Source organism: Sander lucioperca, chromosome 7 (assembly GCF_008315115.2).
Source record: "Sander lucioperca isolate FBNREF2018 chromosome 7, SLUC_FBN_1.2, whole genome shotgun sequence".
NCBI classification, from domain to species: Eukaryota; Metazoa; Chordata; class Actinopteri; order Perciformes; family Percidae; genus Sander; species Sander lucioperca.
Window position 1 is genome coordinate 11,105,110 of NC_050179.1, and position 24,491 is coordinate 11,129,600.

The following is a 24,491-nucleotide window of genomic DNA, read 5'->3' on the forward strand; positions in this document are numbered from 1 at the left end:
ATTAGAAAAACCATGACAGTGTCACAGAACATACATTCAAAAGGACTGAAAGTTGTTTATTCAAAAGATTTGACAAAAATACAGTATATTAACAGAAACGTATACTATGTGACGTAGTAATTGCAGATGAGAATATCAAAAATGACAATAAACACCTCCTTTGTTGTTTAGTTGTGCTCTGCGTAAATTCATGCAAAGTTGACGAGACTACAGCACACCATGGTGGAGAAGAAGGCAGGATCCTCACTGTCCCCATTCACAGTTTCATTTGGGTAATCTAAAGACAGAACAGTTAAAGAAGAAAGTAGTTTACTGGGATAATAAAAACTTGCAACTATATGGCATGTACTATTTTTAAGTGGTGCATAAAGATCACCTGTTTCAAAGATGACGTGATCAACCAGTGGTCTGTCACTGAGCTGTATGGATGTCCTGACCTCACGTGGACCATGGCCACTGGACACCTCAGCCTCCCACACTACTGGCTGCTCTCTGTGGAACAAACACAAACATGAGGGATGAAACAATAGCCCCTTTTAAAACGTATCTTAACTTAAAAATGCAGGATATAGTGGGTTTGAATCACTACAGCTGTATTTGGAGGCAGGCATGCAGGCACTTGTGATCACATTAGAAAAACTATGTGGAAACGGGTTTTTCAAAATACTACGCACAACAAACCTCATGAACTCATCTGAATAAAGTTGACTTGCTTCTGTCGAATGACTTAAGCAAATTTTTAAATGTCATACTTGATGCACGGTACAAATGATCGCAACTACCTTTCTCCTATCTTCCTGTTTCACTTTGGTGGGTGAATTAAATTACTAGTTTGTGTTAAAACAAGTATGAAAAAGACAATCATCTCAATTGTATTCACAATTTTCTTTGGATGTAATGAAGCAGTTGGTGTGCAAAGGGTTGTATTCCTTACTTCTGGTAGAAATGGCTGATCAGCGCTGGTTTGATTTGCAGTTTGAATTCATGCTCCTCATTATAAGGGAATGTTTTGTAATGCTGCAAACACGATCTATGGAGAAAATAAATTGTCTACTTTAATGTCATCTTCAGGAAAGTACACTTTGCACACTCATACGTCACTGGAAAAAAGGCCTATTGATTTACTGTGTGAGAAGGAAGAGCCGGTCGTAGGGCAAACCCAGGAAAGTTCTGCAGGTCACTATTATTTCCAGCAGATGGTGCAGTTTTCTGAGTCGGATCACTTGCTCCTGCAGATCAACCTCTGTGCTTAGGTAATAACACTACAGAGGAAAATATTCAAACTTAGAATATGTTGTTAGCAGCCATTTGAAAATAGTTGTCAGTAAATAGTCTTAAGCTTACCAAGTGGTTAAGAGTTGTCAATTCTTCACCTGAAAAATAAATGTACAGTTGCAAATAGAATTTAAAAGCAAAGTGTGTGCTTAATGATTCATATGCACTGAGGTTAAATATTACTGTAAAACTTTGAATCACATGTAAAGGACATTAAGAGCTTCACAGCAAGTAAGTAAAAGGTTACCAATGAGGTAGTTAATGTAATCCTTTCTCATCTTGTCCAGACCCATCTCTAGCAGCATGTGGACAGGGGTGACACCTGTGAGAGACACATGATCGATCTGCTGGTGGTAAGACTGCAGGATGAGCTTACTGAGGGAGCTGCTGCTGTCTCTGTGAATCTGGAGGAAAATAAACAAAACTTTACACACAACAACCTTCAACCTTTTCTCAGTGATAAACCGTTTTCAGAAGCTGCATCGTTTCATACCCAGGGTTTGATGTCACCATATCTTAGAGCTTCCGTGACCAATTTCAGGCAGTCTCCAATGTCTTGATATGAAGTTACACCTGTACATGAAAAACAAAATGTCCTTAAAGGGGAACTACGCCCATTTTCAAAATGTATACATGTTCCTATGGTCTAAGACAGTCCTTCATATAAGTTAACATGAACAACTCTCTCCCAAATCCCAAAACGAGTGCTAAAACAGAAATTTGTGATGTCATCAAGTATAGTCTGTAGCTTTCCATAGACAATGATTCAGAAAAGATGTTACAGATGACACAGAGCACCCAGGGGAATGTTCTCAGTATATGGGAACATTTTCTGTTTCAGAACTGAGAACACTTCATAAGAATAAAGATCATTTGTGTATAAAAAAGAAAACAAACATTCTGTGGGTCCACAAAATCAGTCTCCCATTCATTGTCTATGTAACATCACGAGTTTAAAACTTAGTTGTCTGGTTTCTTGCTTCAAGAGGAAGTAGCTCATGTTCACAATTGATTTAACTTTTCAAAGCCATGGAAATTGGACATATTGTAATTCTTAATTTAGGTGGTGTTCCCCTCTAATAAAGGAATTAACTCACTCTTTCTCATCCGAACCCACAGCTGCTCCACAAAATCCAAATCGCCTCGTTCCAAGAAAGAGTTGAAAATGGGAGTGTCCGTCTCACTCTTCGTCTTTGTGGGCTTTAAGAAAAGATAAACAAGCAAGAAAGCTACCAAGTTTATTCTGAAATGAATGAATTTGTGAAAAGCCCCTTGATTTTTAACACTATCATACCTCAGTTGTTTTTGGAGCCTGGTCCTGTAGTGTCTTTGCAGTGCCCTGAAGCTCTGAAAGAAGCATTCAGAAAAGAAAATAATCTTCTTCTTCTTAACGATCAGCAATAAATCATAATCAAGGTGCATTGGTTTAACAAAGCAGACCTTCTAGGAAGGCCTTAGTCAGATTTACAGCTGACGTGCTTTCCAAAGGCTCCATCCATTCAGTCTCACCAGTTCTCAAACCATCAGCGAGAGTCTGAAAAAACAGAAATCTGATCTATTTAGTTGTCTATTTGTGTATTATAACTCATGGCCATTCATCTCAGATTACTGTGGAACCCAAACCTGAAGAAACTCTAGCTCCCTGTACATCTCATACATTGGGCTCCTCATGTCCCCGCTGGAAACTTTGATATTCTGCATGTGAACAAAGATTTAAAATAAAGGCAAGTACACAAAATGTACCACTTTATTCTGTATTTTAAATGGTATAACAAAATTAAAAGTTGACTTTATAAATATAAAAAGTAAGTATATATGGTAGAGAAAGACTATGTTTGGAGTGTGAATTACGGGTGCTTACCAGTGTTGCTGTAGAGGACAGCGGTGGGGTCTCGAGGATACTCTCCACATGGCTCCATTTAAAATCCACCGTAACACTACTCTGTGACTCAATCAAGGTGTTTTCAACAACAGTGGAGCCAAACAAACTGAACCTGGCACTGCCTTTAATCGCCATCTGGAAGCATTGACATAAAGAAAGTGAATGAACATACGTACATTCACACTGACTTGCAAGAAAGGATGCACACTCACTTACCGAGGATGAGGGTTGCCTTTTCTTGTGCTCTTGTTTAAGCTTGTCCAAGGTAATTAGAGATTTTTTGCCCACAGTTGAGCCTAACAAAATTTAAGTTGGAATAAAACAAATGTCAGTCAGAAACATGAAAATCATACAGGAGTTACTTAAAAACAAATATTCACTATACTGACAATGTTTCAAGGATGGGTTATTGAGAGGTACTGTACGAAGCATTTGAGCTATACCTTTGCAGGTAACGGAGTATAATTTGACTCCAGACACTTTATTGCCCGTACAGACGGTTTCAGCTCCAAACCAGGTTGTTCTAGCTGGATCAGACATGTCACATCGCACCCACAGAGGGTGTAAGGCAGGGTTGTTGTCCACACCTGACACATTAGCATTTTGAGATAATGTGTACCAAGACAGCAACTGCCTATACAAAAAAAGGATAGAAAAACAACATTTAGATTGTCATTATCAACGGTGTATTAGATACACAGGTTATACAATTCTACTTGCTTCATTTGGATGAAGTCTAAAACTTCTTTACATTGGTCACCTTGCTTTCATTATCGTGAGTGGCTGTGGTCCCAATTCTCTCTGGAGAGCATTGTCATCAGCATCATCATCATCAGTGCAGTTTGATGTTTCACTCATTTGTTGATCATCAGGTTCATTTATTTTTGGAACCTTGTGAAATCAAGAAATAATAAACATGGTCCAATGGTGAACATTAGAGAGGGATTTAAAAAAGATTATATGAAAAAAGGGTATCTGAAGGTGTCTTGAGTTATATCCCTTGCTTTTACAATGGTGCATGATTGTAGTACACAAATTAGGCAATTGAACTTAAATTCAGGGCTAGTGGAGTGATTCCTATTTTCGCTATTAAACTGAAAGTGCACCATCCCATGCCAACATTAGCATGTCAAAAAAGCCTAAGCAACTGGTGATGTATCAGAAGACGATACCCTGACACAAGACAGTGTTCATGTTTTCATTTAGTTAAATTACCATATTATATAGTAATATTTGTCTAGGGCTTGCAGATGGATATATTTAGTGAGTCACAGCATCGATTGACATTACTCACAGCTTTTTCACAGATAAAGACTGGCTGGTTGCCACAGTACATATTCAGCACAGGGATTCTGTCTCCATTCATTTTCAACATTTGGATGTCCTCCTGAAACCCCAACAGATACTGTATCAACACCATTAACATTACTGTATATAACATAGCATACACCAAATTACGAAAGATTTTAAAGAAAGATGAAACTACCTCATATATACATGGCTTGTTGCTTTCTTCATCTTGAAGAGACCTTCAATCACACGACACATACAATGAACCTTACTTCAAGATAGGTATTTAGTGGTTATTGAAGCAATCAAAACGTGAACATAAGGCTGACTACTCAGTTACTGCCTAGCGTTCATTTGACGATAGCTGAAAACAGCTAAACAATTAACGTTAGTAACGTTACGCATCCAAAAGTAAACTCACCGAAGAATGTTGTAAAACTCCTTAGCACTGGATATCACCTTTGATCCCATTGCAAAAATATATGACAGATCACCTGATGTTACAGAGCGAATAACATGGGATAAAATACAAAAGAAGTAAATAGCTAGAGTTTAACGGACTGCTGTGGTGAAGTTTTGGCTGCTAACGTACTGTTGCTATTTTGACAGTCGCGCGCTCACTCTGGCGGTGACGTCACGAGGTCACAGGTCATCAGTTTTTCATGTTTATAAATTTATATATCAAAAAAATCAATGAATTAAGTCAGCAAAGTGTATATATAATCTCAACACATAAACTGGAAAATATAAACACATTAAATGATATTGTATTAAAAAAAATGTTACTAAGAAAATAGTTCGGACTTTGCGTTTATCATGCGCCAACATGGCGTAAAGAAATAGTCCCAGCTGAAGCAACTAACTTTAAGGTTTTTTTTATTTAGCCATGAGAATATAATTAAACATGCTAATGCAATTGTTTGTTGCATTCATACACATTTTACCATGTGTGTTTCCTTGCGGTAAGCAAAACAATTTGCAGAAGAAACTGAGGAAAAAATCTCTGTCGGCGGAAGTGATATTCGTCGAGGCGGAGGCATAAAGCATTTAGGGTGACGTACTAACTTCCTTTTTTACTGTGGCCGCCATACCGTAAGGAGTGTGGTTCCCGGCGAGCCGAAAAATAATTACCGAAAATGGTGAGAAGTTACACTCAGATCGTTATTATCACCCTATATAATATGTAGGGTATATCTTGCTGTGTGTACTTATCAAATAAGTGTGTCCTTTGTCGGTGAAAAGCTTAAATTCAGATTCAAAAGAGCAGTGAGTTGGAATGCTCCCGGCTAGCGAAGCTAACACGAGGAGCCATTTTGGACGAACAGCTTCTTTAGCTAGCTAACGTTACACGTGTGGTTGTCGCCTCATAGGTAGATCTGTATCAAGCAGCTAGTAGACGTCGCTTAATTCGATTGCATCTTTTTTTTTCTTGTTGTAGATACTATTCGTTGCTTTTGAGTGTATTTATGCTCTTGACAGCGTAAACGCCGTCAATAATGCTTGAACAATGTACGTTAACGTTAAGACTAACGTTAGCTTGCTAAATCCAGTTGGCATACTGGAGCTAACTGTCAAGCTAAGGCCAACAACCGAAGATTTCCTCGGTGAATTGGTCTAATACGCAGTGTTAATGAGCAGTCCCCGCTGCTCTTAAGTGCGAGGTGCATTTGATTTGACATAACATTACCAGTTGCACCGAGTTGCATCACACTGGTTTTAAAGTAACCTTTACATTTAAGAAATGCGATGTCTTGTTCTAAGGACACGCTATTTTAAATATACATTAAAAAGCCACTGCATCATATACAGTATGCATTACTTTATCAAATTCAACTATATTTAGTAACTCTTTACCTGTACGTGTTTTTGTTCCTAGGCCTGTGCCCGACCCCTGATCTCGGTTTATTCCGAGAAAGGAGAATCTTCAGGCAAGAATGTCGTCATGCCTGCTGTGTTCAAAGCTCCAATTCGCCCTGATGTGGTGAATTTTGTGCACACCAACATGCGCAAGAACAGTCGCCAGCCATATGCAGTCAGTGAACTGGCAGGTAAGTCTGTCTTGAACTGGCATGTTGGCAAAGATGTGCCATCATAGTTTAAAAAGATTTAAAGTTGGCGACTGAGCTCATGCATTCTCAAACACTGATTGTTTATTTCAGGACACCAGACCAGTGCAGAGTCCTGGGGTACAGGAAGAGCTGTAGCCCGTATCCCTCGTGTGAGAGGTGGTGGTACTCACCGCTCTGGCCAGGGTGCCTTTGGAAATGTATCCTTGTGACCAAAATTGAAGCTTTACATTTTTTTCCTCTCCCATGTTTCTAACAACAGAAGACTTGCAGTGATGGTGTAATTTGCGACTGACTCTGTGACCAGTGACAGAATGCCTGCTGTCATATGCTGGCACAGATGGCTGACGAACATTGAGTCTGAGCAGGTATTGGGTAATTCATTAAAATGTTACTTTGGTGGTTGTCAAACCTTGACTTTGGTCTAGATGTGTCGTGGAGGTCGCATGTTTGCCCCCACCAAAACCTGGCGTCGCTGGCACCGCAGGATCAACACAACCCAGAAGCGCTATGCCATCTGCTCTGCCGTGGCTGCCTCTGCCATTCCTGCGCTTGTGATGTCCAAAGGTAAGCTCTAAAAGAATATGCGGGGACCAAAATGAGTAACATTTAAAAAATATAATGAAATGTTCAAACATTTTGTCTTGCCATGATGGTGTAATTTGCGTCTGAGCCTGTGATCAGTGACAGTTGCCTGCTGTCTCTAAGCTGTCACAAGGTATTGATGTTTGTTAAATTCTGAGCAGGCTCCGGCAACACTGTAGTCTGACAGTCAGAAGACGTTTGTGTGGATATCTTTTGGTGAAGTGAATATCTTGTGTTAGGACACCGAATTGAGGAAATCCCTGAGGTCCCACTGGTAGTTGAAGACAAAGTTGAGGGCTACAAGAAGACCAAGGAGGCAGTACTCCTGCTAAAGAAGCTTAAAGCCTGGAATGACATCAAGAAGGTAATCTAAACTTTTCACATTTTCTCTATTGGGTTGACTCTGCACTTTGGGAACACATGATTTGAAATGGAACGATGATCATGCAGTTAAAGTGCTGAGAAATCATGCTCTTTTTATACATGGTCCCTCAATTTACAAGTATAAAAGTAAAGATGGAAAGACTAACACGGCTGCAGCACACGCTGAGTAACGCACAATGATGCCTAGCATCTGTAAAGTGATTCATATGTGTAGCAGAAAGACCCCAGACTGAATTTGTTACATACAGTAGGATTAAATGATAACGTTCCGCTGCCTGTGATAACTGCTTCGGTTCAGTATATTAGGCATTACTAGGTTTCTTTATTTCTTTTAATGGTTTATTGGAATAATAAAAAAATATTTTTATTCTCAGGTCTACTCCTCTCAGCGTATGCGTGCTGGCAAGGGTAAGATGAGGAATCGCAGACGGATCCAACGCAGAGGACCATGCATCATCTACAACCAAGACGCCGGTGTCACCAAAGCCTTCAGAAATATCCCAGGTGTGTCATTTGTTTTAATGTGTAATTCATTAATGCGATATGTAAATGGACTAAAGAACATTATCTAATAGTCTTTATATTTAATACCTAATCTATACTACCGGTCAAAAGTTTGGGTCACTTAGAAATTTCCATTACAGACAGAATACCAGCTGAGATCAGTTGCATTTTTTTAATCAGGGCAGCAGTTTTCAGATTACATTATGTGCTTACATAATTGCAAAAGGGTTCTCGACTTGTAGAAAGAAGTGGCTGAACTTTAATGCAATATCTACATTGCCCATTATCAGCAACTATTCATCCAATGTTCCAAAGGCACATTCTGGTTACTAATCTGATATCAATTTAAAAGGCTAACTGAGAAAACAATGGCGAACCCTTTTGCAATTATGTAAGCACATAATGTAATCTGAAAACTGCTGCCCTGGTTAAAACAATGCAACTGATCTCAGCTGGTATTCTGTCTATAATAGAGTGGAATGGACTAAGTGACCCCAAACTTTTGACCGGTAGTGTATATCGCATGCAGTGGGCATTACAAACTTTAATGGCAGTAACATTGTGCTGTCCTTTAGTTTTGGAATCTTGTGGCATCAGTGGTTATCATTTTTCATCAGTAATTTTTTTTTAAATTGCTATTTAAAAAGCAAGCAGCAACAAGATAATTCAGTGAGTGTTAAATTATTGTGTTGTATTATGAAGGCATCACTCTGCAGAACGTGAACAAACTGAACCTCCTGAGGCTTGCCCCTGGTGGTCACGTTGGACGCTTCTGCATCTGGACTGAGAGTGCTTTCCGCAAGCTGGATGAGCTGTACGGCACCTGGCGTAAACCTGCTTCCCTGAAGATCGGCTACAAGTGAGTAATTAAGGAATCGCACTGTAGCACAAGTTAAAACTGTTGATCACATCAGTGATGAGCTTCCACTTCATGGTCCGTGTTTTTGAAACTGTGTGATATTAAAAGAAGTTCTGAGTTTGAGCATTTAAAGACTAGTCGGTTTACCATTTTCATATTTTTAACACTGGGGATTAAATTTGTAATGCCTTATTTATTCCAGCCTGCCCATGCACAAGATGACCAACACAGACCTGAGCAGGATTCTGAAGAGTGAGGAGATCCAGAAAGCACTTCGTACACCTACGTAAGCACTGCTCATTTCAAGTTGTTGAAATGTATTTTAGCTCGTTAACTATGATGATGTTCCCACTTCAGGTCCGTGTTTCTGAACCCTGATTATATGGAAGTCCTGAGCGACGCATAAAGTTAGTACTGACTTGTAGTTTAGCAGAAATTCATGTCATTAAGACTGGGTTATATTGCCATTACAGCAAGACCATCAACCGCAGAGTACTGAAGAAGAATCCTCTGAAGAACTTGAGGATAATGCTTAAACTGAACCCTTACGCCAAGACTGCAAGACGTCTTGCCATCCTCAAGCATGACCCTGCGGTAAGAACCTAAACAATCCAAGCTGGAAGAAACTTGTAGACTTTAATTGTTGATTGTGACTTTGAGTCTTTTTTGTTCCCTCCATAGATCAAGGCCAAGATGCTGAAGCCCAAGAAGAAGCCTGGAAAGAAGGGAGCACCTGCCAAACCCAAACCCAAGGCATAAAACTCTATACTTGCAGACAAGAGTTTAGAGATAAATAAATCATTTGTTTCAAATATAAGAGTCAGACCCGTCATTCAAAATTGATTCACAAGACTTTTTATTTCACATAAGCTAACAAAGACTTTATGTTGGTGCTGTAAGGACACAAGGCAAAGAGGAATATCAAGCACACAGGTTAAGCAGCATTTGTCATGATTAAATTTCATCATTAGAAAAAGATGGCTTTTCAGGCAGGCCTGCAATGTAGCCCAAGACTTGCTCAATACAGTTAATTTCACATGGCATGTAGGTTTGTACATGAGTGATTGCAGAACTTTGAAACCCATTTAGTACTCGGTATAAACATACATTTTACCCATAATGCAAATCCAGTCATCGGAGGAGCTTGGGATATGGGATTTGACACAACAGGCCTTGCGTGCTGTACCATGGGTGGGTTTCACAGGCTTATTGAGTCCAATGGTACTGCACAACCAGCAGGTCAATATTCTCTGCCTGAGACTGTTAAAGAATGTAGCTAAAGGAAAGGTTTGTACAATGAAAAAAATGTGTATGCATGCTGGTATGGGTAAGATCAGGCATCAGACAGCTAATGCAGAGGACCATTCATCTACAAGCAAGACGCCGGTGTCACCAAAGCCTTCAGAAATATCCCAGGTGTGTCATTTGTTTAAATGTATAATTCATTACTGTGTTGGGTAACTGGATATCATAACATTCTTAATACCAAACCATGTATAGTTCATATGCAGTGGGTATTACAGACTTAAATGACATTAACACTGTGCTATCCTTTAGTATAACTTGTGAGTGTTAACTTATTGTTGTATTATGAAGGCATCACTCTGCAGAACGTGAACAAACTGAGGCTTGCCCCTGGTGGTCACGTTGGACGCTTCTGCATCTGGACTGAGAGTGCTTTCCGCAAGCTGGATGAGCTGTACGACACCTGGCGTAAACCTGCTTCCCTGAAGATCGGCTACAAGTGAGTAATTAAGGAATCGCACTGTAGCACAAGTTAAAACTGTTGATCACATCAGTGATGAGCTTCCACTTCATGGTCCGTGTTTTTGAAACTGTGTGATATTAAAAGAAGTTCTGAGTTTGAGCATTTAAAGACTAGTCGGTTTACCATTTTCATATTTCCAACACTGGGCATTCAATTTGTAATGCCTTATTTATTCCAGCCTGCCCATGCACAAGATGACCAACACAGACCTGAGCAGGATTCTGAAGAGTGAGATCCAGAAAGCACTTCGTACACCTACGTAAGCACTCATTTCAAATTCTTGAAATTCTTTTTAGCTAGTCAACTATGATGATGTTCCCACTTCAGGTCCGTGTTTCTGAACCCTGATTATATGGAAGTCCTGAGCGACGCATAAAGTTAGTACTGACTTGTAGTTTAGCAGAAATTCATGTCATTAAGACTGGGTTATATTGCCATTACAGCAAGACCATCAACCGCAGAGTACTGAAGAAGAATCCTCTGAAGAACTTGAGGATAATGCTTAAACTGAACCCTTACGCCAAGACTGCAAGATGTCTTGCCATCCTCAAGCATGACCCTGCGGTAAGAACCTAAACAATCCAAGCTGGAAGAAACTTGTAGACTTTAATTGTTTGGGACTTCAAAATCTTTTTTGTTCTCTCCATAGATCAGATGCTGAAGCCCAAGAAGAAGCCTGGAAAGAAGGAGCACCTGGCAAACCCAAGGCATAAAACTCTATACTTGCAGACAAGAGTTTAGAGATAAATAAATCATTTGTTTCAAATATAAGAGTCAGACCCGTCATTCAAAATTGATTCACAAGACTATTTATTTCACATAAGCTAACAAAGACTTTATGTTGGTGCTGTAAGGACACAAGGCAAAGAGGAATATCAAGCACACAGGTTAAGCAGCATTTGTCATGATTAAATAATTTGATCATTAGAAAAAGATGGCTTTTCAGGCAGGCCTGCAATGTAGCCCAAGACTTGCTCAATACAGTTAATTTCACATGGCATGTAGGTTTGTACACTAAATATACAAAGATTGATTGCGGAATTTTCAAACCCATTTAGTACTCTGTAAAAACGGGTACATTTAACCCATATATAAATCCAGTCATCGGAGGAGCTTGGGATATGGGGTTTGACACAACAGGCCTCACATTGCTGTACCATGGGTCGGTGTCACAGGCTTGAGTCCAATGGTACTGCACAACCAGCCAGCAAAGTCGACCTGCTCTGCCTCAGACTGTTTGATAAAAGAATGCACCTGAAGAAAAAGAGGTGTGTGAGATCACTAAAGATGTGAAGAAGCATTTAGGCGAGTACTGCTAAATATGAACACTAACCATCAACTGTTTGAGGTCTGCTCTCTCTGCAGGATTCTTTACCAAACTGCAATTGAGACACAAATGATCTTAGTGTAGTGCATTTTAACACCACTTGGTGGCATATTTTCAAACATTACTCATACATACCACTTGTTCACAAACTCTTGAAATTCAGAGCTAAATATCCCAGGCAGCTTTGGTGGAGGCTGAAAATACATAAAGGTCAAGTAAGCACTGAGTGGATCAAATTGCTGGCAAAGGTATTCACAATGCACACCAGTATACAGGTATGTTCATGTGTGGTTATATAATGGGCACACTCACCTCATTGACTATGTAATCAAGCAGCTCAAATATAGCCATTGGTGGTCTGCTGTCAGACCCGTATGCTAGGGAGTAAAAAAAAAAAAGATGGCAGCCTCTGTCATAATTCACTGTCTCCTCTGCACTAACCATCACTCAATATGTCACTTCATGACAATGCTGTCCTTGATTTTTTTTTTGTGGTAAACCATTTGAACAGACCTTTTGAATTATTTTCAGTCAAAGCTGCAGTAATAAAAAAATAAACATTTAAAACCCCACTGCAGAATCACAGGATAAACATGTCATGCCAGACTTACAGCTGCCTGGTCGCCCAGGGGGCTGTGGCTTTGGGGAGGACTCACTGCAGGCTGCCTCTCCTTCCACTGGGAAGCCAAAAATCTGTTCCAGTTCCTTAGCATCAGGCGGTGGGATAGGAAAGCGTCCAATGGCCATCTCAACCAGGGACAGACCCATACTCCAGATGTCCGACTGAACAGAGTAATGGGTGCCCTGTAAACGCTCCGGCTGCACAACACATATGCAATTATATGACTACAACCATTAGTGATTTGTATATAATAGAAAATTTGTGACGTACACATGCAAAATCTAAATGGTCCAAGGATATTTATTGTCACATGTTCCAGTGCAGGGCCTACTTTTGACATAGCTAAGGCCCACTTGACATGAAGCCTGAGTGTATTAAGCCAGTCCCGGTTGATTTGTGGGTCATCGAAATTGGGAATTTAGTCTGAACTGGGGACTCTACTTACCTTACACATAAATCTGAGACTTACTTCAATTCTAACAGGAATCGTAAAGGCTAATGAGTGAATGAGAGCAGCGGGAAAGGAGGAGTATGCCCATTTAACTCACAGACATGTAAGAGCGAGTGCCCACGAAGGAATTGGCCATGGAGTCTATGAGCTGTCCGCTCACTCCAAAGTCACACAGCTTGATCTCGCCACGGGAATTCACTAGGATGTTAGAAGGCTTGACATCTAAAACAAGAGACATGCAGTATATTTAGAAGAACACGCTGGGCAAGTGTTCAACAGGCAACAGAAAGCACCACAGAGCAAACTGCTGCAAAGGCTCAGTGCAGGCTTGTGTGTTTGTTATAACATTTCCTTTCATCATTTATATGTACAACACTGAGTGAAAGATACATTCTATGCATCTGAAAGAAGGAAATTACTGTAAGGTGAAGATGAATACTCTAAAGTTATTTAAAGCACTTCATTGATACATTTGAAGATCTTGTAAAGGGGCCAAAACCTTATTTGATTGATAACATCTTTCAGTAAATTAAATAGTGATTGACCTCTGTGCATGATCTTGTGTTTCTCCCTCAGGTAGGAGAGCCCTTTAATGACCTGGAAAGACAAATATTGCATATCAGCGCAGGATTCAGATTATTAGTAGTGCAAAATACATAATGTACTAGCTAGCACATACAGTATGCATCAGTGATGAACAGTTTTATATCCATAAACAAAACAAATATAGCTGTAGTGTGACATCCAGAGCACCAAACTGGTAGAAGAGGTGTTGGAGCTACCCACAGCGATGCTGACTTTGCCAAGGATCTGCTCTGGGATCTTGCCTGCCTTCTTCAGCGACTGGTCCAGGGAGCCACCGTCCTATAGCCAGCAGGGAAGAAACATATAGGGAGCATCTGCTGAAAGGACTCTTTGAAATTCAAAACATAATTTATGAAATCAAACACATTTGAACCAAATGAGTTTCTCTCAGTACTAACGAGGTTGTACATGGAGGAAAACAAATGCCAGACCCATTTAGCTCAGTTAAAGTGAATGCTGTATAAACACACTGGTAGCCAGCAGAACTTATTAAAGGTAAGTACCATATGCTCCATGCAGATGCTGATTTCGCCATCGCTGTAGAAAGCTCCGTAGAAGCCCACAATGTAGGGGGAGTTACACTCATGTAGCACCTGCAGCTCCCTAATGATCTGGTTCCTAATGGCTGGTTTGATCTCCAGGTGGATCAGCTGGAACACAGCAGACATCAGCTTTTATTTATGTTCTCATCAAACAGAACAGAAATACACAAAGATTCAATCTTCTTTTTGGACGCACGCACGCACACACGCGCGCGCAATTGGAATTGTGAACATTTTAGCAGTTGCAACATTTAGTGTAAGCTAGTGCCACGCACGCACACACACACACACACACACACACGTTATGATCAAGAAAAAAATATTTTAATATGGACGGTGTGTGGATATCACACAGTAGCTCTTGAACAATGTGACAGACTGTTGTCCCACTAACCCACATTTTATGTTGTTCACAAACTACTGGAAAATTACAGACAAATTTGACTCCACACACTCTCAAAAAATTGATTCCTCTAAAAAAAAAAATCAATGACATACTAAAGATGTTTATTATATATTATGTATGTAATTCCAATGTACACATCTCTACTAGATACAGTTTAGGCTGAGTGGCTTTCTGAAAGCTTTTTTTCACAGTGTCTTCACTACAGCCCTTCCTACAACCAGCCATCAGGGCCGCAGATTACCTTCCTCGCCATAATCAGACCAGAGGGTCGGTGGGAGACCTTGAAGACAACTCCTCCGTTGCCGGCACCCAGCTCACAGATCTTCTCAAAGTCATCGTCCTTCAGCTCTCCCACCTTCTGCTTCTGTGTCAGAAAGGCCTCCAGGCGTTTCCGCTGCTGCTCATCCAACTCAAGCTCCTCTAGTTTCTTCTGCAGTGCCTCCAAGTTTGTTCTTAGATAGACGATAAAGAAAGACAGAGAGAAAAATGAGCTCATTATGAGTTTATTATTTGTCCCTAAATAAATATGGCCTTGATTCCATTCAGATGGAACTATTGTAGATGTTCTTTCCCAGAAGCACTGTCTGTCTCCCCCCCGGGAGACATAAGGCAACCCATGATGTGAACAGATCTACTGTATCTATTATATTATTGAAACCTTGGAGAAAAGACAGAGCTTTGTCTGTGACAACTACTGCTGCACATGGCCACGACAACCATCCAAAAGAGCCAGCAGGCAGACAGAAAGGGTCGCAGTTTGTGTTTCAGTGTTCCTTCCCAGATCCCAGTGTGAGGAAGCTTGGAGTTCCTCTGACGCTGCTCTCCTGGCACTGTTGTCAGGGCGATGTATTTCCTTGAGCAATCAATTGTCGAGAGAACTCTTCTGACATGCTGCTCTCTGACCTCTCCTTTCCCTCCCACTCCACTGTCTCAAAACACTGCACGTACTGCAACATAAAGCCAGCCTAAGCTTTTATCAGTGACTTTATAAGAAGGTATTGAGTCATCACCAATGAGTCGTCATATTTCAACTGATTAGATATTAAAACAAAAGCAAGATTTAATGGTAAATTCACTAAAAGTGTACAAGCTACTGTAAGGTGGTCCATCTTTATAATCTATATATCTTTCATATTTGCATGCTTATCTGATGATGATAATAAGATGGTTTTCTTCAAGCTCAGTGGTAGTTATGCATTTTTATTTATTTTTTTTTTTTAAATCTTTGTACTTAATCAAAACTCAGTGGAGAGCAGCCAGAGCAGGGCAATACGCTCTTCTCTCCGCTACTCCACCACATGCAAAGAGAGGGTTAAGTGGTATTATTTTTGACAGTAGGCCTGCATATCCATGGAGACGAGGTGCTGAGTTTGAGTTGGTTGTGGGTAGTGTGGGCGTTTTGTCGACAAGAGCTGGAGGTGGAGGAGGCTGTAGATACTCTGAAGAGGACACACAATATGTATGTGGGAGAGACTACAGAAGCTGCACACAGCAGCCCGCATCCCTGGGTGCAGGAGGAAGCGAGCACTATGCTGGCCTTTTGTGCTCCATCCACACAACGTCCAAGGACATCTAGTAGAACTTGAATGCAAATGATGCAATATTTCTACGGCTTGCCACAAAGCGCCGGAAAGAAGATGGCATCGCTGTTATCAGAAAATGTGGTGTTGAGCCAAACATATATAAAATCTCTATTTTGCCTTGTGATTTTGGTTTGCAAAAGTATTCGCCTACTTTACAGTACTATAAAATAGGAATTATTTTGCCATTGTTAGTTATTAATTGAAATAAATTAAACCAGATCAACTTAAGAGGTGGCAGTTGTGAGGTCTACATACCGTTTCCCTTAAGACTGCTGTAAATCTGCTGTTAAAACATCCTTGCTTTTTAGATCAGATTATAAAACCTGAGTTAAACTCATGCAAAATCCACATCAATAGTACAGTTTGATGTATCACAAGGAAGGCATGATTGTATTTTAAAAATATTTTTTTCTGCAAGAAAATTTAACAGTGTTAAAAGTGAAGTGAAATTAATGCTTTAGCAACCACACGTATATCTCTGACTACAGGTCTATCCATAACAGGTTGTTTTGATTTGATCTCAGATCTCATCTGATAATATTACTTGCTTGCTTGACTGGCATTAGGTTGGCCACTCAGTACACTTCTCCCATAGCTGCCAGCCATTTCACACTGAGAAAGCATTTTGCGGGCTGTTATGGCGATTCCTTTTCACCAGAGTGGAATGGTCTGGTTTCAATAATATCCTCATCGCATTAAGCTGATTCTGCACCCAATATGCAACAGCTGTGCTGCTAGTATGTGCATCAGATCCTCCTGTGTGCTGGTCCAAAAAAGAACCCAACATAATGTGCTAATGTATGTGTCTGGTAGGTTTTCTTCAGTTTCAGCTATAATGTTGACATTCTATTATGAGACTAGATGTCGGTCCCATTTCAAAAAACAGGTTTAGTGAAAACTCTGAGTTTGTTAACCCTGAGATGAGGGTAACTCTGGGTTTTCTGTTTCAGAAAGAGAGGTAACTCCACCTCAGAGTCAGTTACTATGGTAACTGAGCCTGTGAACCTAACCTGGTCTGGAGCAGATTTTCTTCAATAAACCTCGAGTTTCTCTCAGTCTCCTCCCTTTGACACAGCGCTCTTTCATTTCCTCATCCATTCATTCAGTCTGTATCAGGCGCATTTTAGCGCAGTTTGTTATCTGCATGAATAAAAAAAAAACAGTGTTGGTTTATTAACCATGTTAGGCAGACTATAAAACGTTTTTTTTTCTAAAAACATGGCATTTCCTTGTGTCGACGATCCCGTTAATGAAGAAGCTGCTTTACTTCGCAGGGTGTTATATATCTGGAGATGATATTGAAGCCCCGACATTTTAATTTTCAGATAACTTCCTATTTGAGCGTTATCGTTTTTCTTCCCAGTCTGTTATGCAGCCTAGGCTACCTAACCTTATCCATCCTTACATCACTAACGTCACCCATTTTTTGCTCTTACATCCCAGCAGATTATTTGTGTCACATGAATTTTTTTTTTTAAACGGCAGTTTTCTTTACAACATCGGTGATGCGGAGAATAATAGTAAAGCCACTGTAGCGCCGTCAGAAGAGTGTGACTCGCTCTGAAACGTGTTTTAAATGTTTTGTAGTGTTCCCTGGACACAAACCAGTAAGAGCCATTAAAAAGGAGATTGCAGGTGAATGATGTAAACCCTTTGAAATAAAAGATTATGAATTATAATTCTGTTAATGATGGTGCTGCAGCCTCAGAATGGGATTAGTAGGCCTAGTACTTTTTCGCCCGCAGTATTGCACCTAAATGAAATAGATTATAGGTTCAATACCATTTCACCAGTAATAGTAGGCTATACTTATGATTAAATATGATACACCATATTGGAATATTTACTCTAGCAGCAATTTTCTCCCACGCAAATTCTCTTTTGCAGCAGCCGCTGTGCTGTTTTTTTAACTCGCTGTTTGTGCGCATGAGTATTTCCGCCAACCCGTTTGTTTGTGGTTGTTACCATGGTGAATCGTAGTATCATGGCACCATTCATGCTGCCTTTTTATTGTGGTGGTGCACGCGCATGAACCTACTCCGAGTTGATTGAACCAACTCATATCAGCTGTTCTGGAACTGAAAACTCAGAGTTTCCCATCTCAGGGTAAATCAACTCAGACATCAGGGTTAGACTCAGAGTTTGTTAAACCTCCTTCCTGAAACGGGGCTGTCATCTGGAATTATAGCAATCTAACATTCTTATTTAGTACAGGCTTTTTTTCACAGAACACATTTCGACATGTCACAATAGAAAAATCACAGGTGCAATTAAAATGAATGATGATTGAATTCCATTTGGCTGCTTCTGTTTCAGGGTCCTATAGACCGAAATCCTTGTGATATCGCGCTAACCCAAAAATAACTTCCGGGTAGACAAATTGTCATTGATTTGAATTGCGGAGATATGTTAAATCGGCAAACTTGTTTATTTCTGTTGTCATTTTCAGCCGTAACAGTAGCATTTAAAGATAGTTAAACACGGTCCGACCTTTACTTATTTTCTATACTGTGTTGCTTTGCTGCTTTGATAAACCAAATCTAGCATTACAAACAGCAACATCTCACTGCCTGTAGGACTGTCATTTTCTTCTAACGTTAGTAAAAGTGTTGACATATGAAAGCAAAAAAAAAATGCATTTTAGATGAATGAGATAAGAGTATATCCAGTTGTTCCATGACAGAGGTGTAGCCTCAGCTAAGAAGGTAGGCTACAGCCAAAATCAAAACACCTGTGGGGATGAACCATGGCTGTGTAACTGTTTGCTACATGGTCAACGAATGAAAACTCTGTGACACTATGTTATGCAGATTCCATAACAGGGTCCCAGACTAAATCCTGACAAACACCTTTGGACAGCGGCAATCTAAGAAAGCTCCTAGAAAAAGATACCCCCATTTTTTTATTTGACCTTGTAAGAACCCATACAGGCCTCTTCTTCCAATCTTTCACTATGGTAGCCCCAAACATATATACCCATCATATTATATCACATGTGGAGCAAAGAAGCCTGGTTCTTTAAAATATGTCCTCACCTTCACTGGTCTGCAAACGTTTGGCAAAGCTCCAGCTTTTCACAAACAAATCACCCTTACACCTTAGGGCCCTTGCAGAGCTAAAATTAGGAAATATTACTTTTCCTATTAATTTTGATAGAGATATTTGACATATATGACATATGTACACTTTTGGAAGTGTCCATGCATCGACCTACTTCTCCATGATACATACAAGTTCAGATGTCGATTGGTTGGGAAACTTATTTGGTTCCTTTGACATCTGACATACAACATACAGTTTCATCATTAGATAAATAAAATTCAACTTGTAATGTAATCTTTTTCCCATTCCGTCTTCATGTGGGTGTGCAGGAATTTGGTTTTATGCAGTGTTAAGGAACAAAATGTGTGCAAAAGTGCAAGGGACAACTGTGTGCCTGCAGATCCATCATCTACCATCACTGGCCTGAAATTGGATTTGCTTTTCCTCAGAGCTTCAGGCAGCTGAACGTGTGGACCCAGTCTTTCTATGGAAAAGAGGTTTGAGTGACACCAGGCTGCATGGCTCTCTGTCAGCACAGTGTCACAGTGCACAATCAGCAGTATTCCTGGACGCACACGCACACATTGTGAGTTCTCTCAGCAGCAGAGACTTCCAAATATCTGATTCAGAGTTCCTGATTGTTGCTTTATTCCGACGTGCTGCTCCTCTGCCTGTTACAGCTCAGCTCCAGCCAAACATTATGTCATCATCATTTAACCCGCAGCGCTGTGGAGATAGGTCTGGCAATGTGAGACTATGTCATCATCAAACAAACAACGCCAAGGCACAACTCCCCCCCTGTGATGGATCCTGCTTCTTAAATGTCAGAATGTGCGGCTTTACTTTGTCTTAAATTTGCAGAATTATATTGAGATTTAACGCATTTGATTTTAGTCCATTACTTTTTAAGCAATTCATTGCAAAAGACACAAATGGACGTTATATACATGACGAAACAATTCCACCTCTACAACACATTAGAAAACCAGCCTTTCACAAGGGATGACATGTTATGTATTTCTCATCTCAACTGATGCAGCTTGTTGCTGCTGGACTGACTGGGATTTTCTCTGTGAACTGAAAACTAGAGCATGGTGTCACAACTATTTAATATCTCCATTACTGTGTTTTGTTGAACGGTGGTGGGAAATCTTCTCCAACACAGATATTATTCTACATGCTGCCTCCCTGCAAAGGTCAATCTCTGACTAATCACTGTCCATACAAAGTGGGCTGTTAGCAGTGGTCCCCACTATAATTCCATCCATAAGTAACACAATGAAAGAATGTATGACTATTTTGGTCATGGGTTTCATACACTTCCTGTAATAAAAAACATCGAAAAGCTAAAATTGTATCAGATGCGGGACCCTGGGACAAAATCTTATCAAATGGGGGTCTGTGGTCTAATTTGTGTCAGTTTAGGGGTCCTTGATGCGAAAACGTTTGGGAAACACTAGAGTGATGGGAGGGACCTGCTCATCCATGACACCATGAAGAGATGACCGGAGGACCTGTGAGCTGCACATTATAAACCTTTTTAATGGCAGACACGCAGGTGATACAGATTTCCCTAACAATGGCTCAGTTCCATCAAGTGCATGCTTTTTTAACTGCTTTCATTACCTGCATCAGGAACTGAGTTCTTCTTTTCATTCCCTTTCATACATGACATGTTCTGAAATGACCTTATCCTTATCCTGTAAGCAAAGCCGGTGAGCCAGCCTTGCACAATATCAGGCCCCTGGAACTAGCTCACCTAAATGGAATGCAGTCATATAATTACAGCTGTGCTTTTCCTGCTATGGCATGCCAACATGTCTTCTGGAAAAAAGGTCTATTTGCAATGTTTAGATTTTCTCTGCTAAGAGGCACTGTAACGTGATTAACTCATGAAATGAAAGCAAGTAACAAAATAGCTTGTTATTTGGAATTGTGAACATTTTAGCAGTTGCAACATTTAGTGTAAGCTAGTGCCACACACGCACACACACACACACACACACACACACACACACACACACACACACACACACACACACACACACACACACACACACACTATTCCTATAACAACTTGTATTACTCAATGAACGGGTTATTCAGTTATCTAGCCTATGTTCCTGCAGTTGTCACGAGCCTTTTAGCATATTGGACATGAATCTAACATAAACGATCAATCACAGAGCCCTTATCAATATTCCTCATTCTAAGTCTTGAACATCATTAGTAGATGAATATTGACACTCACTCTGTGGCTCCGGTACCGTTGATAGTGTTTCCATCGGGGATCGGGTTGAGTTGGATCGGCTCTGGCTTCCTTCTCTTCTGCATGTTACACACAAGAAACAAATCACGAGCTACAGGAATAAGGAAGGAAACCCAGAAGAAAAAAAAACTCTGGTTTCAAAAAGGCACAGTGGGTTTACTCAACAGAGACTGACAGAATAAGACCCACAGCTTTGCAGTTATGAGCTGGAGGAGCTGATATTCTTCTTAATGGGTGGATGTGAATGAGGAATGATCCGGGAGATGAAACGTCACAAAAAATATTTACATTCGTCTTCCGGACAGCATGGCTGTGTTTGGACAGCGCCCCCTCTGCTGGTGGTAGGTGGGTATAACAATCAGTGGTAAAGGAAATAGCAATTCCAAAGTGTAGAAGAATACTCCTTTACAAGTAAAAAAAAGAATACTTACGTAAAAGTACAAAAGTATTAGCATCAAAATATACTTAAAGTACAAAAAGTAAAAAATATTCACTATGCAGAATGGCCCATTTAAGAATACTGCATATTATATTATTGAATTATAATTATTGATGCAGTGATATGAAAATTACTTTAATGTTTAATGGCTTATGTTATGCTATATATACTGCCGAGTAGCTTGTGAATTTTACCAATAGGTATCAATACAGTATTATCTTTACCCATAATAATATATCATAATTTATTTGTTAATCATATCATATGTTGTATTATTATTATAAGTCTGCTAAGTAACCAGCAACTAAATGGATCAAATAAATGTAGTGGAGTAAAAAATACAATATTTCCCTCTGAATTGTAGTGGAGTTTAATACATGCTCTATAAAACTTGTGTTACTACATTTTCCTCATTCCAATAACAGCTATGAGATTGTCTTAACAGAGTCCATTGCAGTACTACAGAAGCCAAAAACTGTATATTCTAGTGCAGTTACGCAATAAATTAAATGCATGTTTGGCTGTTTTACCACTGAATTTAACAATGACAAAATCAAGCAGTATAAATACAGATGAAAATGGTATATTTCTCATAAAATAAAACATTGTTATTCAGGATCTCTCTCATCCCACCTTTTTTATAGATGTTTGATTATTCAAAATCCAGAATAGCAATGATGCACTCAGACCTTCCAATACTCTTCATGTGAATGTAATACATGGAAATGTGTTATTTTAATGATCCTGTTTTAGGTCATTCACTGTCTCTTACCAGATGCAAGTACAATATATTTAAATAAATAGCCAAAAAGAATCTACTGGAAAAATTAAAAGTGAATGGCATGTAAATGTGAGTTTACTTTCATGCAAGTCATGTGTTAATTCTCAAGCAAATAGTGTAAATGCATTCAATGCAGGGCAAATTCACGTGAACCTATTTCAAAGCCACTTCATGTGATTGTTTTAATGTAATTTATTTCTTATTAGGATGAAATACATTATGATCAAACAGACAGCATTTAAGTCACCATTTTCAACAAAACTATAAAAAATGTTTTCACAGCTGCCAAATTTAAGAAACTTTTTAATATTTGGAGCTATTCCCAATTTTGTCTTGTTCCCAAAATTCTCTAAACCTCCAACATTTTCCTCTCTAACAACTCCTCTCTGAACAAAATTTGACCAGTAAAAATGTATTAATCTTTCTAAACTATTCAGATCACTAAATGGAAAAACAATATTTGATCTAAATTCTCTCTTTAATTTAGGGTACATGCTGTATTCTGTCAGACTGACCTCTGTGGACAAAATTAATCAAAACCACCAATGACAGGGGCCCATCACCTTCCCTTGTGAATGATGTGTCAGCTGTCACCCCAACCTGTACTATGTAGATTAGACATCAAGCACAACTTGAAACTGACTGCCATTTTTACAATTTGCTCTGAAGTCTGTACACATTGTCCTGACAGACACAAGCCCACTGAGCCGTGCTTGGTTTACCAAAAGCATCTTACTGCCAAAATCATCTTTTTCTTTATAAACCAGGACTGACAGAGAGGAAAGATTGGTCGTGTCCTATCTCGAGCCCATGGACAGGAACCGTGTGAATTCTAAGTTGCTTTTGACAAATTGGGTTGTGGGCACTCGAGCATATCAGACCTGACTACAATCCCGGTCTCCCACATGGACCATAAAACATCTACACCAGTATGTTTCCTTCCAGGGGGTAGTACTGGAGATATTGCTTAAGGGTTCAGAAGCTGACATGGTTGGGAACCTCTGATCTATACTCTCCAAAAGAATATTTTGTTACTTCATTTAATTTGTGGTAATGCCAAAGGGTCTTCCAGACTCGTGGGAGATGTTGCAGTTTTTTTTGTTGCCATTCCTACATTGTATTTAGGTTTAAAAAAAAATAGAAAATCATAATATCATCAAAAGTGTTAAAATATACTTTTTGTACTGATCTCTTTTGTACTGCCCTCTATCTCTGTATGAAAAGAGAAAAACAAATTAAATCAATAAAGTGTTAAAAAAAGTGATAGCAAATGTATAGAGATGACGACATAAAAACTAAAAAGAGTGAATCAGCATTAAAGTTCATTCAACTTGGAATCTGTATATTATAATAAGGCATGAAAATAGGCTGATTATAACAACCCCTTTTCTCTCAACCCCCCAAGTTGAGTAAATGTAAAACGTTAACAAATCTTAACATACACAATATATACCGACTGACTTTGACTTTCATTTCCAAAATGAAATCTTCTACTTCTATTATAGACAGCATCCCAACTACATTTTTAAAAGAGGTATTCCCCAGTGTTGGTCCTTTCATTTTATTACTTATTAATAGTTCGCTGATGTCTGACATCTTTCCAAACGGTTTTAAACACATAATTATTTAACTGCTACTTAAAAAACCCAATGTAGATCCCTTTTTACTCAGCAATTACTGTCCGGTTTCTAAATTATTGTTTTTATAAGGTACTAGAGAAAGTAATTTCAACTAAATAAATCTCTTTTGAATGACTAATGAATAATGAATATCAATAGTAGGCTAGTTTTAGCAGGTTTAAGTCAGGTTTTAGAGCTTGTCATAGCGCAGA

At 39.4% G+C, this 24,491-nt stretch overlaps 4 protein-coding genes and 6 non-coding genes across 10 annotated transcripts; 8 read left to right on the forward strand and 2 right to left on the reverse strand.

Annotated features, from left to right (window-relative positions):
- Positions 1-31: 31 nt before the first annotated feature.
- zwilch (zwilch kinetochore protein) lies at positions 32-5,075 on the reverse strand. Its single transcript, XM_031282602.2, has 18 exons — positions 4,869-5,075; positions 4,644-4,686; positions 4,452-4,544; positions 3,918-4,048; positions 3,601-3,791; positions 3,374-3,453; positions 3,137-3,292; positions 2,899-2,970; positions 2,716-2,809; positions 2,570-2,622; positions 2,373-2,475; positions 1,769-1,848; positions 1,523-1,679; positions 1,345-1,373; positions 1,126-1,262; positions 935-1,030; positions 377-492; positions 32-277 (listed from the first exon to the last, which is right to left on the reverse strand). Exons 1-18 carry the CDS (start codon positions 4,916-4,918, stop codon positions 189-191), a joined length of 1,770 nt encoding a protein of 589 aa, XP_031138462.1. The 5' UTR covers positions 4,919-5,075; the 3' UTR covers positions 32-188.
- Positions 5,076-5,442: 367 nt separating this feature from the next.
- LOC116038430 (60S ribosomal protein L4-B-like) lies at positions 5,443-9,660 on the forward strand. The gene is made up of 10 exons (XM_031282830.2): positions 5,443-5,586; positions 6,324-6,495; positions 6,607-6,713; positions 6,942-7,080; positions 7,338-7,462; positions 7,857-7,986; positions 8,689-8,845; positions 9,048-9,131; positions 9,319-9,439; positions 9,527-9,660. The coding sequence occupies exons 1-10, from the start codon at positions 5,584-5,586 to the stop codon at positions 9,602-9,604; spliced, it is 1,116 nt and encodes a 371-aa protein (XP_031138690.1). The 5' UTR covers positions 5,443-5,583; the 3' UTR covers positions 9,605-9,660.
- LOC116038833 lies at positions 6,782-6,880 on the forward strand. Its single transcript, XR_004102178.1, has one exon. It is a non-coding gene; the product is annotated as a small nucleolar RNA SNORD16 (small nucleolar RNA).
- LOC116038834 lies at positions 7,159-7,258 on the forward strand. The gene has a single exon (XR_004102179.1). It is a non-coding gene; the product is annotated as a small nucleolar RNA SNORD16 (small nucleolar RNA).
- On the forward strand, positions 8,895-8,966 carry LOC116038830. The gene has a single exon (XR_004102175.1). It is a non-coding gene; the product is annotated as a small nucleolar RNA SNORD18 (small nucleolar RNA).
- LOC116038831 lies at positions 9,177-9,244 on the forward strand. Its single transcript, XR_004102176.1, has one exon. It is a non-coding gene; the product is annotated as a small nucleolar RNA SNORD18 (small nucleolar RNA).
- Positions 9,661-10,197: 537 nt separating the features above from the next.
- On the forward strand, positions 10,198-11,382 carry LOC116038552 (60S ribosomal protein L4-like; the record flags this gene model as incomplete). The annotated part of the gene is made up of 5 exons (XM_031283055.2): positions 10,198-10,261; positions 10,442-10,589; positions 10,792-10,872; positions 11,057-11,177; positions 11,263-11,382. Coding segments are annotated over 5 exons (426 nt in total), but the record flags the coding sequence as incomplete, so codon positions are not given.
- Positions 10,639-10,710, forward strand: LOC116038839. Its single transcript, XR_004102184.1, has one exon. It is a non-coding gene; the product is annotated as a small nucleolar RNA SNORD18 (small nucleolar RNA).
- Positions 10,915-10,982, forward strand: LOC116038832. The gene has a single exon (XR_004102177.1). It is a non-coding gene; the product is annotated as a small nucleolar RNA SNORD18 (small nucleolar RNA).
- Positions 11,383-11,399: 17 nt separating the features above from the next.
- On the reverse strand, positions 11,400-21,712 carry map2k1 (mitogen-activated protein kinase kinase 1). The gene is made up of 11 exons (XM_031282829.2): positions 21,423-21,712; positions 14,788-14,998; positions 14,102-14,248; positions 13,800-13,877; positions 13,559-13,610; positions 13,111-13,235; positions 12,552-12,759; positions 12,253-12,317; positions 12,076-12,134; positions 11,947-11,992; positions 11,400-11,867 (listed from the first exon to the last, which is right to left on the reverse strand). The coding sequence occupies exons 1-11, from the start codon at positions 21,503-21,505 to the stop codon at positions 11,757-11,759; spliced, it is 1,185 nt and encodes a 394-aa protein (XP_031138689.1). The 5' UTR covers positions 21,506-21,712; the 3' UTR covers positions 11,400-11,756.
- Between the last annotated feature and the right edge of the window lie 2,779 nt (positions 21,713-24,491).